Source organism: Mercenaria mercenaria, unplaced genomic scaffold, assembly GCF_021730395.1.
Source record: "Mercenaria mercenaria strain notata unplaced genomic scaffold, MADL_Memer_1 contig_2890, whole genome shotgun sequence".
Classification (NCBI taxonomy): domain Eukaryota; kingdom Metazoa; phylum Mollusca; class Bivalvia; order Venerida; family Veneridae; genus Mercenaria; species Mercenaria mercenaria.
In genome coordinates, this window is record NW_026460979.1 from 1 (window position 1) to 16760 (window position 16760).

The 16760-nt window shown below is 35.5% G+C and overlaps 1 protein-coding gene and 1 long non-coding RNA gene across 2 annotated transcripts; one reads left to right on the plus strand and one right to left on the minus strand.

The window, feature by feature from the left end:
- The first annotated feature begins 6 nt into the window (after window positions 1-6).
- On the plus strand, window positions 7-5714 carry LOC128552544 (uncharacterized). Its single transcript, XR_008369107.1, has 2 exons — window positions 7-1655; window positions 5252-5714. It is a non-coding gene; the product is annotated as an uncharacterized LOC128552544 (long non-coding RNA).
- Window positions 5715-5881: 167 nt separating this feature from the next.
- LOC128552543 (uncharacterized) lies at window positions 5882-15079 on the minus strand. Its single transcript, XM_053533590.1, has 6 exons — window positions 14792-15079; window positions 13977-14153; window positions 10779-10934; window positions 7629-7667; window positions 6870-6945; window positions 5882-6588 (listed from the first exon to the last, which is right to left on the minus strand). Exons 2-6 carry the CDS (start codon window positions 14131-14133, stop codon window positions 6366-6368), a joined length of 651 nt encoding a protein of 216 aa, XP_053389565.1. The 5' UTR covers window positions 14134-14153; window positions 14792-15079; the 3' UTR covers window positions 5882-6365.
- Window positions 15080-16760: the final 1681 nt, after the last annotated feature.

Consider the following 16760-nt stretch of genomic DNA (forward strand, 5'->3'; position numbering starts at 1 on the left):
GATCATTTATTTTGGTACACAGGTGTAACATCATGAAATACAGGTCAAGTTCGTCTTTGGGATCTGTAGATCAAAGGTCAAGGTCACAGTGACATGGAACAGTTAAATGGTTTCAGGATGATAACTTGAGAACACTTGGGCCTAGGATCATAATTTTTTATACATAGATGTAACATCATGAAATACAGGTCAAGCTCGACTTTGAGGTTTGGAGGTCAAAGGTCAAGGTCACAGTGACTCGGAACAATTAAACGGTTTCCAGATGATAACTTGAGAACGCTTGGGTCTAGAATCTTAAATTTTTGTACACTGGTGTAACATGATTAAATGCAGGTCATGTTCGACTTTGAGGTTAGTAGGTCAAAGGTCAAGGTCACAATAACACGAAACAAACGGTTTCCGGGTGATAACTTGAGAACGTTTGGGCCTAGGATCATGAAAATTGATAGCGAGGTTGGTTATGACCAGCAGATGACTCCTAATGATTTAAGGTCAGCAGGTCACAGGTCAAGGTCACAGTGATCCGGAACACTTAAACGGTTTTCGGACAATATCTTCACAACGCTTGGGACTAGGATCACAAAATTTAATAGGGAGGTTGGTCATGACCAGCAGATGACCCGTAATTATTTTGGGTTCCAAAGGGCAAAGGTCATTTAAACCTTTTCCAGACAAGAACTTGAGAACGCTTGGGCCGAGGATCATGAAACTTCATAGAGAGGTTGATCATGACCAGCAGATTACCTCTATTGATTTTGAGGTCAGTAGGTCAAAGGTCAGCAAGTTCAGCTTTGACATTGGCTTAGTTCTGTGACAAGGCCATATTGTGGGGGTATAATTCGTCACTCCTGTGACAACTCTAGTTTCATTTGGAAACACTTTGCCCCTTTAAGGGGCTGTCAGAGGTTAAAATAGAACTACCTTGAACTAACTTCTTGTCATTAACTTGTCTTTAGCATCATTATAAAGTCCTTTAACGTGTTTATTCAGTTGGGCGCACTTGGCTCCTTTTTGGGGTCACTGAAGCTTAAAATAGAAATACCTTTAAAGTACTTCTTCTTTTGAACCACTTGATGGATCTTCATCAGACTTGATTTATAACATCATTATACGGTCTTATGTCAAATTTGTTCAAATGGGGGTACTTGGGCCCTTTAAGGGAGCAGTGGAGTTAAAATAGAAATACCTTTAGATGATTTCTTCGCAGGGTTATGCGTTTTTGGTGCATGACAGTTAGATATAGATTTAAAAGAAAAAAACAATGTTTGCTGTAAAGAAACAGCTTAAAGGATATTCACAGAAACCTAGTTAGAAGCAAAGTAAAATGGTTAAGATTTTCTTCAGGTCAGCGACTTAGGCCATTTTGGCCTCTTGTTTGTAATTCACATTGTTACATGTGTGGGTGTAGATCCCTATCAGTGGAAATTATATTTGGACAAGCCCCCTTTTTGAAACATAAAATTTTCAAATATAATCCGGTATCTCATTTCAATAAACCACTAAAAATATGAAATAAAATGATAGACAAAATAAACCATTACAAATAATGTCCATTGCAGGTATTGGTACCTTTAAAGGGAGATCTTTTAGAAGACAGAAACACAAACACAGAAACTTACAAATTTGCTGCTGAAGAGCATAAACAGATTGTTGAGGTATGTCTTTCCTCCAAATGTGTTTTCATGATACATATTGCAGACAAGCATGGAAAGTATTGCAGACATTTAGTGCTTCATCCATTGAAGCTTGGAAAGTATTGCAGACATTTAGTGTTTAATCCAGTGAAGCATGGTAAGTATTGCAGACATTTAGTATTTTATCCAGTGAAGCATGGCAAGTATTGCAGACATTTAGTGCTTCATCCATTGAAGCTTGGGAAGTATTGCAGACATTTTGTGCTTTATCCAGTGAAGCTTGGAAAGTATTGCAGACATTTAGTGCTTGTATTGCAGACATTTAGTGCTTTATCCAGTGAAGCATGGTAAGTATTGCAGACATTTAGTATTTTATCCAGTGAAGCATGGTAAGTATTGCAGACATTTAGTGCTTCATCCATTGAAGCTTGGGAAGTATTGTAGACATTTAGTGCTTTATCCAGTGAAGCTTGGAAAGTATTGCAGACATTTAGTGCTTTATCCAGTGAAGCATGGTAAGTATTGCAGACATTTAGTGTTTTATCCAGTGAAGCATGGTAAGTATTGCAGACATTTAGTGCTTTATCCATTGAAGCTTGGAAAGTATTGCAGACATTTAGTATTTTATCCAGTGAAGCATGATAAGTATTGCAGACATTAGTGTTTTATCCAGTGAAGCATGGTAAGTATTGCAGACATTAGTGCTTCATCCATTGAAGCTTGGAAAGTATTGCAGACATTTAGTTTTTTATCCAGTAAAGCATGGTAAGTATTGCAGACATTTAGTGGTTCATCCAGTGAAGCTTGGAAAGTATTGCAGACATTTAGTGCTTCATCCATTGAAGCTTGGAAAGTATTGCAGACATTTAGTGTTTTATCCAGTGAAGCATGGTAAGTATTGCAGACATTTAGTGGTTCATCCATTGAAGCTTGGAAAGTATTGCAGACATTTAGTGCTTCATCCATTGAAGCTTGGAAAGTATTGCAGACATTTAGTGTTTTATCCAGTGAAGCTTGGAAAGTATTGCAGACATTTAGTGGTTCATCCATTGAAGCTTGGAAAGTATTGCAGACATTTAGTGGTTCATCCAGTGAAGCTTGGAAAGTATTGCAGACATTTAGTGCTTCATCCATTGAAGCTTGGAAAGTATTGCAGACATTTAGTGCTTTATCCATTAAGCTTGGTAAGTGTTGCAAATGCAGGGATTTTTTTATGCCCCCCAGGCGTATTGCAATTAAACTGTCGGTCTGTTAGTCCATCTTCGGCTTTGTTCCACAGTGCATGCAAGATTTTACCGTTTTACCTACAGCCCATATTAATGACCCAGTTAAGTTCAAACTCACACCGAAAAACATTGTCAGCTCATAACAAGTTTAAATTGATATACTGAAATGAATCTTGGCTTATAGGTAGCTTGTAGAAAAACCGTTATCTAGGTCAGCATAACACCCAGCCTAAATCACTGTTAAGGTTACAATCAAGGTCAATATTGCACCCAGTTTAAACCCCCTCACCATCCCACTTAAGGTCAAGGTCACATTTCTTTGAAGGACTATAACCACAGTTACAAGTCACATTTCTTTGGAAGTAATATAACCACAGTTACACATCACAATTCTTTGAAAGGAATATAACCACAGTTACACATCACAATTCTTTGAAAGGAATATAACCACAGTTACACATCACAATTCTTTGAAAGGAATATAACCACAGTTACACATCACAATTCTTTGAAAGGAATATAACCACAGTTACAAGTCACATTTCTTTGGAAGTAATATAACCACAGTTACACATCACAATTCTTTGAAAGGAATATAACCACAGTTACAAGTCACATTTCTTTGGAAGTAATATAACCACAGTTACACATCACAATTCTTTGAAAGGAATATAACCACAGTTACACATCACAATTCTTTGAAAGGAATATAACCACAGTTACACGTCACATTTCTTTGGTAGGAATATAACCACAGTTACATGTCACATTTCTTTGAAAGAAATACAACCATGGTTACATGTCACATTTCTTCGGAAAGAATATAACCACAGTTACACGTCACATTTCTTTGGAAGGAATATAACCATAGTTACATGTCACATTTCTTTGGAAGGAATACAGCCATAGTTACATGTCACATTTTTTTGGAAGGAATACAGGAATACAACCATAGTTACATGTCACATTTCTTCGGAAAGAATATAACCACAGTTACATGTCACATTTCTTTGGAAGGAATGCAACCATAGTTACACACATTTCTTTGGAAAGAATATAACCACAGTTACACGTCACATTTCTTTGGAAGGAATATAACCATAGTTACACGTCACATTTCTTTGGAAGGAATACAACCATAGTTACACTTCACATTTCTTTGGAAAGAATATAACCACAGTCACATGTCACATTTCTTTGGAAGGAATACAACCATAGTTACACACATTTCTTTGGAAGGAATACAACCATAGTTACATGTCACATTTCTTTGGAAGGAATACAACCATAGTTACACACATTTCTTTGGAAAGAATATAACCACAGTTACATGTCACATTTCTTTGGAAGGAATACAACCATAGTTACACACATTTCTTTGGAAAGAATATAACCACAGTTACACGTCACATTTCTTTGGAAGGAATACAACCATAGTTACACGTCACATTTCTTTGGAAGGAATACAACCATAGTTACACGTCACATTTCTTTGGAAGGAATACAACCATAGTTACATGTCACATTTCTTTGGAAGGAATACAACCATAGTTACACACATTTCTTTGGAAGGAATACAACCATAGTTACACGTCACATTTCTTTGGAAGGAATACAACCATAGTTACACACATTTCTTTGGAAAGAATATAACCACAGTTACATGTCACATTTCTTTGGAAGGAATACAACCATAGTAACATGTCACATTTCTTTGGAAGGAATACAGCCATAGTTACACACATTTCTTTGGAAAGAATATAACCACAGTTACACGTCACATTTCTTTGGAAGGAATATAACCATAGTTACACGTCACATTTCTTTGGAAGGAATACAACCATAGTTACATGTCACATTTCTTTGGAAGGAATACAACCGTAGTTACACGTCACATTTCTTTGGAAGGAATACAACCATAGTTACACGTCACATTTCTTTGGAAGGAATACAACCATAGTTACACGTCACATTTCTTTGGAAGGAACACAACCATAGTTACATGTCACATTTCTTCGGAAAGAATATAACCACAGTTACATGTCACATTTCTTTGGAGTGTGTTACATAATTACCAAAGTTACAAGCAGAAGTCCATATGATCAAATACAGAGAGGATATATGTTTATTTCAGTGTAAGATCGAAATATAGTTCACCGAGTGATCACCATAATGCAGTATTTTCATGAGTGGCACAATCATGAGTGAAAATGTAAATTATAGTGTTCATAAGTAAAATAAATTTGCAATATTTTCACAGCTTGATCAGTTAAATATCAATTTTAAATCTCTGACATATATTTCAGTATTTAAATGAAAAGCATAAAATGAATATATGTACTGTGATTTTATGATTATATTTTTACAAAAATATATTTGTATTTCTTTCAGCAATTGACACAGAAGAATCGCCAGATTAAAGAAGTGATTGACAAAATACGAACAATCATGTGGGAAATCAATACCATGATAGTTATGAGAAAAACTTGATAGTCATTCTTGGTTATGAGAAAACTTTGAAAGAGGTTTTGAGTAATGAGAAAAGCTCATTCAGTTTGACATTCATTCTGGGAAAAACTTATTTGGTAATGATTCAATCTACTGATGATGTCAGTTTGCAGTCATAACCCAGTCACTGCATTGTTTTGATGAAGGATTTATGAACTACAAAGTGTACAGCATGTGAATGTGGGTAAAAGAAGGGTAACAGTTAATGTGGTATGGATAATGCCACTGCAGTTTTCTTCTAGATGGACCAAGCTGTTTTTAAATTAATGGATTTACAGTCATGAAATTTATTGCAAATAAATATTGTTAGACAATGAAAAAGTAATAAATAATAAGCCTGGTTTTCCTTCTGTGTTTTCTTTGGTTTCTTAATGAAGTTACTATATCCAGGGCCTCTGCTGCCGTTCGCCAATGTCGCAATTTGTAATAGATTTCAGAATTTGGCAGAGAGTTTTTGATGGTTGGTGAAAATGATTGATGAAAATATTGTCTATTCACTCTTGTTAAATGAAGTGGTGTAAAGATGATTGTTTTTTTAACAAAAGCAACCTCTATAGACTGTGTTACTTCCCTTTTCTTACAGACAATATATTTAATTATATTAATTTTATTTATATAATTTATTTAGGCTGAAAAAGTCTACAATCTCCAGTCATTGTTGTAAACAGAAAGCAAACAGATCACATTTTAATGATACATTTCATTATGCCTCTGTTTTTGGTATATGTACTAGGAAGCAGAGTTTACTTGAAATAATAAATGAAGATTTACTACATTTTTTTTATACATACTCGATATGAAAATGTCTCGATTAGACATGTCTCTGAACGATAATGGAGTTTTAGCAAAACTAAGCTATTCTATGGAAACTATTGAAAGTATGTGTCTGTTGTTTAATGTCAGAAACTGTTTCTTCATACTTGACATCGGTTTCAAACTTCTAGTAAATTTCTTTGTTTTGAAACAAGATCTTTGTGTGCTTCTTGTAGAGCCAGTTTCAGTATTTCCAAGGCTTACTGTGAACAATCGTTCCGTCATCCAATGTGAATGTACCTAATCGTTTCAATGCGAAAGCATTGTTAGTGTCATCTAATGTATCAACAGAGACTATCTCTTTCTGAAATATTTTCCTGGCTGCACCAAGAACTCCACCTTGTTTCACCTGCTGACTGGAAACCCTGTTTATATCAGTGGGCTCGATGAGTTTCTTCTGCTTTGCTCTGTAAATGAATAAAAAAACTGATAATTAAAGACCACATAGCAGGACTACTAGGTTTAATATTGGGCCTTCGCTTCCTTAACCGAGTTAAAGTTAACATGCTTTTCCCCTCATCATTGGATGTAAGCCTTATGTCAGGGAGTCCAACTGTTTCTACATTATTAAAGGGGCTTGTGGCTAAAATGCACGAAGGCAGGTAAGTTGGGTATTCCTCCACCACTTACCTAGGATATACAACCTTAGCTATTGCGGTGAGTTCATCTGAATTGGCAAAATGTTTACCTATATCTCCTGTAGACGTAAGCAGCAATTACTATCACAGCTACAGCAGCAGCACAGCCTATCGCTATCCCCGTCACTGTAAATGACAGAAACCGTTGGAGCAATAGTTTAACATTCTAAGTTGCTTAATACTGCAATGGTGCTGTACTTGATATAAATATCTTATGGCAGCGTGTGACATTGATATTATCAACCTGAGAGCAGAATGAGGCAAAAGCCGAATGGTGACATTCTGTTTCGAGGGTTGACAATATCAGTGTCACACACGCCATATTTTATTTATTTTATTATACCGAATAAAATTTAGTACATAACAAGTTTTAAAATGTTTTTAATTCGTTTAATTCAACAGTTTCATCTTTAGCGCAGTAATCGCCTGTGTACACATTGAATAGTGACATCACTACTATATGTGTACAAGGGAGGCAATCATTTGGCTAAGAAATTGAAGCAGTTAATTACCCTTTTATGACATTTAAAATATCTGCGCAGTCACATGACCTAATGGTCTCTTTTGCCTGGACACATGTCAAAAAAGGTTGAAAATGTTTTTGATAGTCAAAATATCTCTTTCTCGGGTAATGGGAATTAATCATTGTAAACAAAAGAGCAGTATAATTAGTGTAAATGTCAGAATATAGTCATGCTAATAATGAAGATGTATCTCTTTATTAAATTTGAATATCACTGAAACTACATTAACTCTAGATATTTCATCACATTGCTGTACAATATTGTTATTAACTTCCATAAATATACCTTTAACTTCTTTTGTCTTGTCCCATTGTGATTTTTCAACTGAAACATATAAATGACAATTCTTCCTTTCATTGTAGTAACAGTGCTTTCAAGTATAAGAGAAAATGGTTATAAACTATAATGATTAGAGCAATCAAGCAAAATTTTTATGATATTTTACTGAATAATTATAAGGCTTATTCTTTGGTACTGTTGGAAGTACAGTTCTGTTTCAAAAGTTTATTACATAGTGATTTGTCTCGTATTTTCACATATCAATGAATACATAGATTAAATATTATTAAGAATCAACTCTGTTAAAAAATGCTTTAACAACTAAAACGTTTTTGATATGCTTAGAGCTTTTATAACTGTTTATCTTCAGATATGTATAAATGTAAAAAAGGAAATGGTACTAACTCATTTTTCAGTTCTTCTCGTGTCGAAATCAGATGACCTTTATTTAATCAGGGTGTATTAAACGTTGAAGTAAAGTATTAAAGGTTGAAGTAAAGCATTCTTAGCTGATTTTGAAGTAGTTCCGGTACTTAAAACAAGTTTTGTGTGATATTATATAAATATCATATGGCAGCGCGTGTGACATTGATATTGTCAACCCGAGGGCAGAATGTCACCCGAGGCGAAAGCCGAGTGGTGACATTCTGTTTCGAGGGCTGACAATATCAATGTCACATACGTTGCCATATGGTATTTATTTTATTATACCTAACAAAACTAAGCACATAAAAAAGTTTTTAAAATGTTTTTAATTAATTTAATTCAACAGTTTCATCTTAGCGCGGTAATCAGCTGTGTACACACTGTATAGTGACGTCATTACAATATGACATTGTGTATAAGGGAGGCAATCATATGGCTAAAACACTGAAGCAGTTATTTGCCCTTATATGACATTCAAAATATCAGCGCGGTCACATGACCTGACAGTCACTTTCGCTTGGTCACGTGTCAAAAAGGTTGAAAATGTTACTGATAGTCAAAATATCTCTTTTTCGGGTAATGGGATTTTACCATTGATGACAAAAGTGAGGTATACATAATAACATTTTATATCACTCAAAACTTTTTTATGTGCTTAGTTTTGTTAGGTATAATAAAATAAATACCATATGGCAACGTATGTGACATTGATATTGTCAGCCCTCGAAACAGAATGTCACCACTCGGCTTTCGCCTCGGGTGACATTCTGCCCTCGGGTTGACAATATCAATGTCACACGCGCTGCCATATGATATTTGTATAATAACATGTTGACCATTAAATGATGTCTTAAGTCAGCATAGTATAATTAAGGTGAGAAGTTGTATTTGCAATAAGTAACTATATAAATATAATTTATAAGGTGATCTGTTGAAAGCAATGAACACAACCAAGTAAAAAAAAATATAGCTAACTCGGTTTGATTGAGTCTGTTCATGAGAGGTAATTAAATGTGCTATACCTCTCAAGCCCCCTAGCACCAGCATAAGTGGAACTGTATTATAGTAAAATTGAATGTATCTGTCGGATCCCAAAGGACTAGAAAATATAACAACACTGAGTCAAAGTATAGGAAAATTTTACAGACACCCCGCTTCACTTCAAGATTGCTATTTTGAAATAAAATCTGTGAAAATATTCTGTTGCAGCCATGCAACATAATAGCAGGCTCGGTTTTATTGTGTATGTTCATGAGAGGTAATGGATGCACAACACCCCTCACTACGAACAGTACTTTTTCAGGTAACTATGTATGTTAAAACATAAACTATACACAACATGGGGCAAACTCTGTAATATACTACAGAAGATACTTTCTTTTGTTTAAAATATTATGTCTAATGTTTTCAAGTGAATCTGCTAAGTATGTGTCCTTGTGTATTATCAGTGTTTTAAATTATGTTTTGTAACGTTTTAACTTTATATAATTATTTCGCCCCTAATTCGGAGAGTGAGTCACATGTATGGTAACGCCCGTCAGAAAATTGTGTCAACTTTCTATCTTTTTACCTTTTTTATGCCTCCGCCATAAAATTGGGTGTGGGATATAGTGTTACCCCTGTCCGTGTGTGTGTTTGTCCATGTGTTAACGTGTGTGTTTGTGTGTTCGGGAAAGGGTGATGTTTGTGTCCGGTCCATAACTTTGACGTGCATGGTCTGATTTCAAAATAATTTGACACAAATAATTAGTATGGATAGACGATATGTCATGCCCAAAACCAGGTCCCTAGCTCAAAGGTCAAGGTCACAGTCCTTGGTTGAACTTCGCCAATTTTCACTACATATATACTGAAAATGTGGTCTTCGTGTCCAGTCCATAACTTTGACATGCATGATCCGATTTCAAAATAATATGACACAAATAATAAACATGTATAGACGATGTGTCGTGCGCAAAACCAGGTCCCTAGGGCTAAGGTCAAGGTCACACTTAGAGGCCAAAAGGTCACATACAAGAATGACCTTGTCTTGAGCATTTCTTCTTCATGCATGGAGGGATTTTGATGTAAGTTGGCTTACTTGTATACCCTCATGAGACAGAATGTCATGTGCAAGAACCAAGTCCCTAGTTTAGAATTACTTCCATTTGTTGTTACTATATATAGCTTATATTGTAACTTTTTTATTACTGGTTGTAGGGAAAAAACAAGACCACTTTTCTGTAGTACAACATGTGTGTCACATCCAATTTTGAGAAGTATTTTAACCTATCTCTACCTGGTAAGGATTTTTGTGTGGACTTTGGAATTTTTTTTTAAAGATTAACTTCCTTTAGTTGTTATTATAATAACTTATGCCTGTGACCTTTCTCATGTTGCGGGGGCATCCATGTCTGTGACACATTTCTAGTTAAAGATATCAAGTGGCCATCTTTCACTAAAATATTTATCTTTTAAATTAGATATTTATACTTCAAATGTATGAAATCCCCATGAAATATATTTAACTGTTAAATCAATAGATGTATGAATTAAGTTTGCATAAACAGCTACATTCATAATTAAATGTGATGCAGTAACATTTAAAAAAAAACAGCCAGTGTTTTAGTGGAATTGTTTACAGCAATGTTTTAAAAGAAAGAAAATGCAGCTAAGTCATTCAAACTAGAAGAAATAAAACCATCAATGTCTAAATTACTTCCAGTGAGTATAAATATGTTATCTTATCACCTGCACAATCTTTGACATGGTCAGATCCTACACCTAATGTCCCTGTACCATCAGGACATACGTTACATTCTGTCTGCCCTTCTCTGTCCTGATACGTTCCCACTGGACACATCACACAGTAGTCCTTATACAGGTAACTTCCAGTGCCACAAGGAACTGTAATCAAAACAACAGATTACATAATGAAAATCTCTCAATCTCTCATTTTTGGAAACTTTTGTGTACATTCAAGGCATTATACATGATCTTTTGCAAACTGTTGCTGATACTGTAATAATAATAATAATAATAATAATAACTTTATTTTAAGAAGGTGACATATTAAGAGTACAGGGTATACATACAACTTATTTCCAATATGGCCTTCTACATAAATGTTAAAACACAGTATCTACAACAATAATAGTATCAGTAGCACAATTTTAACGACAAACACACTTTAAAAACAAACTCGATTTGAAATGATTTTACCAGGAGAATAAATCAGTGTAATTCATTTTGCATACATGTACATTCATTCATCAATATCATAAAGTTTAAAAGCTACCCTATACGACATAAAATGCATGATAACTGATGAAGATTTGTGTGGAAAAAAATGAATAAATCAATAAATAAAAAAAAAAATCTCAATATTAGTAACGTTGTTCTTGTAATAAATAATCCTTAATTTTTCGTTTAAACGTTAACAGATTATCTTGAAGTTTGATGTTTGATGGAATGGAATTCCATAAATGTGTGGCTTTGTATGAGAATGTTTGTTTCAAGTAGTTTGTTCGGGGCTTAGTGATGTAATTGACACTTGTTGCTGATAATGTTCAAGAAATACTGTGGTGTACCTGATACCTGTTCCTGATACTGTTACAGATATATTGTGACGTAACTGATACCAGTTGGTGATATTGTTACAGATATACTGTGATGTCACTGATGCCTTTTTCTGATACTGTTACAGATATACTGTGACGTAACCGATACCAGTTGGTGATATTGTTACAGATATACTGTGATGTAACTGATACCAGTTGGTGATATTGTTACAGATATACTGTGATGTAACTAATGCCAGTTGGTGATGTTGTTACAGATATACTGTGACGTAACTGATGCCAGTTGGTGATATTGTTACAGATATACTGTGATGTAAATGATACCAGTTGGTGATATTGTTACAGATATACTGTGATGTAACTAATACCAGTTGGTGATATTGTTACAGATATACTGTGACGTAACTGATGCCAGTTGGTGATATTGTTACAGATATACTGTGATGTAAATGATACCAGTTGGTGATATACTGTGATGTAACTGGTGCCTGTTGTGGATATTGTTACGGATATACTGTGATGTAACTGGTGCCTGTTGCGGATATTGTTACGGATATACTGTGATGTAACTGATACCAGTAAACTGATACCTGTTACTGATACTGTTAAACTGTGGTGTAACTGATGCCTGTGGTTGGTGATACTGTTAAAGATGTACTGTGATGTAATTGATACCTGTTACTGATACTGTTACAGATATACTGTGATGTAACTGATACCTGTTACTGATACTGTTACAGATATACTGTGATGTAACTGATACCTGTTACTGATACTGTTACAGATATACTGTGATGTAACTGATACCTGTTACAGAAATACTGTGATGTAACTGATACCTGTTACTGATACCATTACAGAAATACTGTGATGTAACTGGTGTCTGTTGCAGATACTGTTACAGAAATACTGTGATGTAACTAATACCTGTTACTGATACTGTAACAGAAAAACTGTGATGTAACTGGTATACCTGTTACTGATACTGTTACAGATACAAATGTATACTGTGATGTAAATGATACCTGTTGCGGATACTGTTACAGAAATACTGTGATGTAACTGATACCTGTTACTGATACTGTTACCGATATACTGTGATGTAACTGATACCTGTTACTGATACTGTTACAGAAATTCTGTGATGTAACTGATACCTGTTCCTGATACTGTAACAGAAATACTGTGATGTAACTGGTATACCTGTTCCTGATACTGTTACAGAAATACTGTGATGTAACTGATACCTGTTGCAGATACTGTTACAGAAATACTGTGATGTAACTGATACCTGTTACTGATACTGTAACAGAAAAACTGTGATGTAACTGGTATTCCTGTTACTGATACTGTTACAGATACAAATGTATACTGTGATGTAAATGATACCTGTTGCAGATACTGTTACAGAAATACTGTGATGTAACTGATACCTGTTACTGATACTGTTACAAACATACTGTGATGTAACTGATACCTCTTACTGATACTTTTACAGAAATACTGTGATGTAAATGACACCTGTTACTGATACTATTGCAGACATACTGTGATGTAACTGGTGCCAGGTGTTGTTGGTGATACTGTTACAGATATACTGTGATGTAACTGGTGTCTGTTGTTGGTGATATTATTACAGAAATACTGTGATGTAAATGATACCTGTTACTGATACTATTACAGAAATACTGTGATGTAAATGATACCTGTTACTGTTACAGAAATACTGTGATGTATCTGGTGCCTGTTGTTGGTGATACTGTTACAGAAATACTGTGATGTAAATGATACCTGTTACTGATACTATTACAGAAATACTGTGATGTAAATGATACCTGTTACTGATACTGTTACAGAAATACTGTGATTTAACTGGTCCCTGTTGTTGGTGATACTATTACAGATATACTGTGATGTAACTGATACCTTTTACTGATACTGTTACAGAAATACCGTGATGTAACTGATGCCTGTTACTGATACTGTTACAGAAATACTGTGATGTAACTGGTGCCTGTTGTTGATGATACTGTTACATATATACTGTGATGTAACTGGTGCCTGTTGTTGGTGATACTATAACAGATATACTGTGATGTAACTGGCGTTGGTGATACTGTTACAGAAATACTGTGATGTAACTAATGCATGTTAATGATACTGTTACAGAAGTACTGTGATGTAACTGATAGTTGTTACTGATACTGTTACAGATATACTGTGATATGTTTTCCTAAACTGTTCCATGGAAGTACATTGTAATTCTTTGCTACATTTCTTTGTTCACATAGAAACTATTATATTGACTGTAAAGGAAAAAAAATGAACAAAAAATGGTTTAAAATACAGTTTCTTTTTGCAAGAGTACCACAATAAAATTTCACTCTTGTGTGTCCGGAGGCGCACACTATCTCTCCAGTTAGGTCTGTCTTGTTACTTTCGAGTTCATATTCATCATCAAGAATGTCCACTGTAAACTGGTCAGCATCTGCAGCACCTTTTATCTTCTTGACAGCATCCTCCATTATCACAATGGTTTCGTTTCCTTTACATGCAATAAATTATAAAACATTACATACATAGATGATATTAATTCGACCAACGTCTCGTATACTTTAAATGACGTCAACGTTAACATGTTATTACACTAATGTTATACAAATAGATGATACTGGCTTTATTCACTCCCACGACGTTAAAACATGTGATAAATTATGTAATAAGAGAGAGAGAGAGAGCGCGAGAGAGAGAGAGCGCGCGCGAGAGAGAGGCGGGGGCAAAATACTGCCACATAGGTAAACGTTAATGAAATACGGATATTACGTTCGAGAAGGAAGCTTATTTTCTTCCGCTGTAGAAATGGTAATATTATGTCGAAAACAATTCTAAGGTAGTTATATCGTGTCGGAGTCACTAAAAATCAGTCAAGCACCTAGATATGTTCAACGCTATCAAAGAATCTTCAGATTTTATTATTAATACAGCTTCCTTTTATTTTATCATAAATGCCTTTACCAATGTTTTCCTGCTTTACTTTTGGTTTTCGACATAACGGTTAACATATCTAATTTTCCGGTATATCTAATATATGAAAGAACATTTCCTACCATCTGATACATTTGTTGGCTTACAAATGCAAGTTATAAAGAAAACATTTATTTTCGATGATGGTGATATTAATACCTTGGTTTGACGAGCTTGATATCGTAAGTATGAACCCAGCAGTTTCCTGGGAACGTTTCTCTCTACTTGTTGCATCACAATTGAGGACCTCGGAGTAGTCAAGGAAACACGTCTTTTCGAGTATACACGGTAGATTTGTTATAACAGATTTCACTTGTATTTCTACAAGTTCCAAGGCATAATCTTGTAGGTCCTCTGTGGCACAGTATAGATCCTCGTAATGCGCAGTATAATGAACCTTCAGTGATCTGGGGCTTTGAGTTTCTAAATGAAATTAAAAAGGCATGCATAAACTGAGTAGCTAGTAAACCTAGCTGACAAATTAATTTCAGTATATTTATGTTTATGCCAATCACTTAATAAGAATTGAAAGCTTCCATTAAAGCAAACCGAATATTCGAATATATTCGAATATGGCAAACCGAATATTCGAATATTGATTTCAGTATTCGTTCCCATCCCTAGTATATTATTATATTTGTATGGATTTCCACATGTCACAATAAATATCATTAAGCAAAACAGTACGCAAAAATATAGTCAAAACCTAGTTGGACAGAATGGAAATTATCGGTTATATGTTTGGTTGCTGGGGATCTGCACTCACCACCGGTCATTAGATAATCCATTCAAATGATGCGGGTGGTTGTATATCTGCTAGGGATCCATCCATCACCGGTCAAGATAGTGCTCCACATGTTATGAGGAGTTGTATCCTTATGGGAATTAATTAGCTTATCACTAGTCGGTAAATCATCCACCAAATAGTGCTAGTGGTTGTATTCTGCTCGATGTCCGCCCGAAACTTTTTAAGTCAATAGATATTCCACCAATGGTGCGGGTGGTGGTATCCTTCTGGGATCCACCCACCACCGGCCAATAGATATTCCGCCAAATAATGTAGGTGGTTGATTTTTTTCTGGGAATCCACCCACCCGGTCAATAGGTCGATAATCTACCAAATGGTGCGAGTGGTTGAATCCTATTGGGTATTTGCCAAAGTTTTGTCAATAGAGAGTCCACCAAACGGTGCAGGTGATTGTACTCTGCTGGATATCCACTAAACATCTTTTAATAGATATTCAGTTCATTAAATGGTGCAGGTTGTTGTATCCTACTAGATATCAAACCACCATCGGTAAATAGATAACTCACCAAAATGTACTGGATATCCGCTCACGATCGGCCAATACATAGCACACCAAATGGTGCGTCTGGATGTATTCTACTGCATGGATACCCACCCACGATCAGACAATAGACAGGCCAACAAAAGGTGCGTCCAGTTGTATTCTTCTGGATACCCGCCCACGATCGGTCAATTTCAGATAGCCCACCAAATGGTACGTCTGTTTGTATTCTTCTGGTTATCCGCCAATGATCGGTCAATAGATAATCCACCAAAATTGTGCGTCTGCTTCTATACTATCGGCTATCCACCCACAATCGGTCAATAGATAGCTCACCAAATGGTGCGTCTGGATGCATCCGACTGGATATCCGCCAACGATCGGTAAATAGATAGCCCAAAAAATAGTGCGTCTGGTTGTATCCTACTGTATATCCGCCCATGATCGGTCAATAGATGGCCCACCAAATGCTACAGGCTGTTGTATCCTTATGGATCGGTCTGTAGATAATGCAGCAAATGGTACGAGTTGTTTTATTCTACCGGGGTTGCTCCCATCATCGGTCAATAGATAGCCCACCTAATGGTGCAGGTTGTTGTATCCTTCTGGAAATCCACCCACCATCGTTCAATGGTCCACGAAATGGTATACGAATAAAAATGGATAAAACCTCATTTTACATGCATGCAGTATTTGGGTCTACTACAAGGTATCTTATTACCCTGTGTGAGTGTGCCAACTACCCGAGACTCCCATAAAGAAATTACGTAGGGTAAAGAAACTGTACTTGATTAAGCTTAGTAGTGACTGAATTCGTGGACTTGTAATATAACAAAATG

What these genes read in the sequence shown, in the direction of transcription:
- LOC128552543 (XM_053533590.1), bottom strand. Translation starts at nt 14,133, where the DNA reads ATGGAGGATGCTGTCAAGAAGATAAAAGGTGCTGCAGATGCTGACCAG. An exon ending in AAGAGTGAAATTTTATTGTG is followed by an intron (nt 10,935 to 13,976) that starts GTACTCTTGCAA and finishes TTTTGATTACAG; the next exon opens with TTCCTTGTGGCACTGGAAGT. An exon ending in TACGTCTACAGGAGATATAG is followed by an intron (nt 6,589 to 6,869) that starts GTAAACATTTTG and finishes ATTCATTTACAG; the next exon opens with AGCAAAGCAGAAGAAACTCA.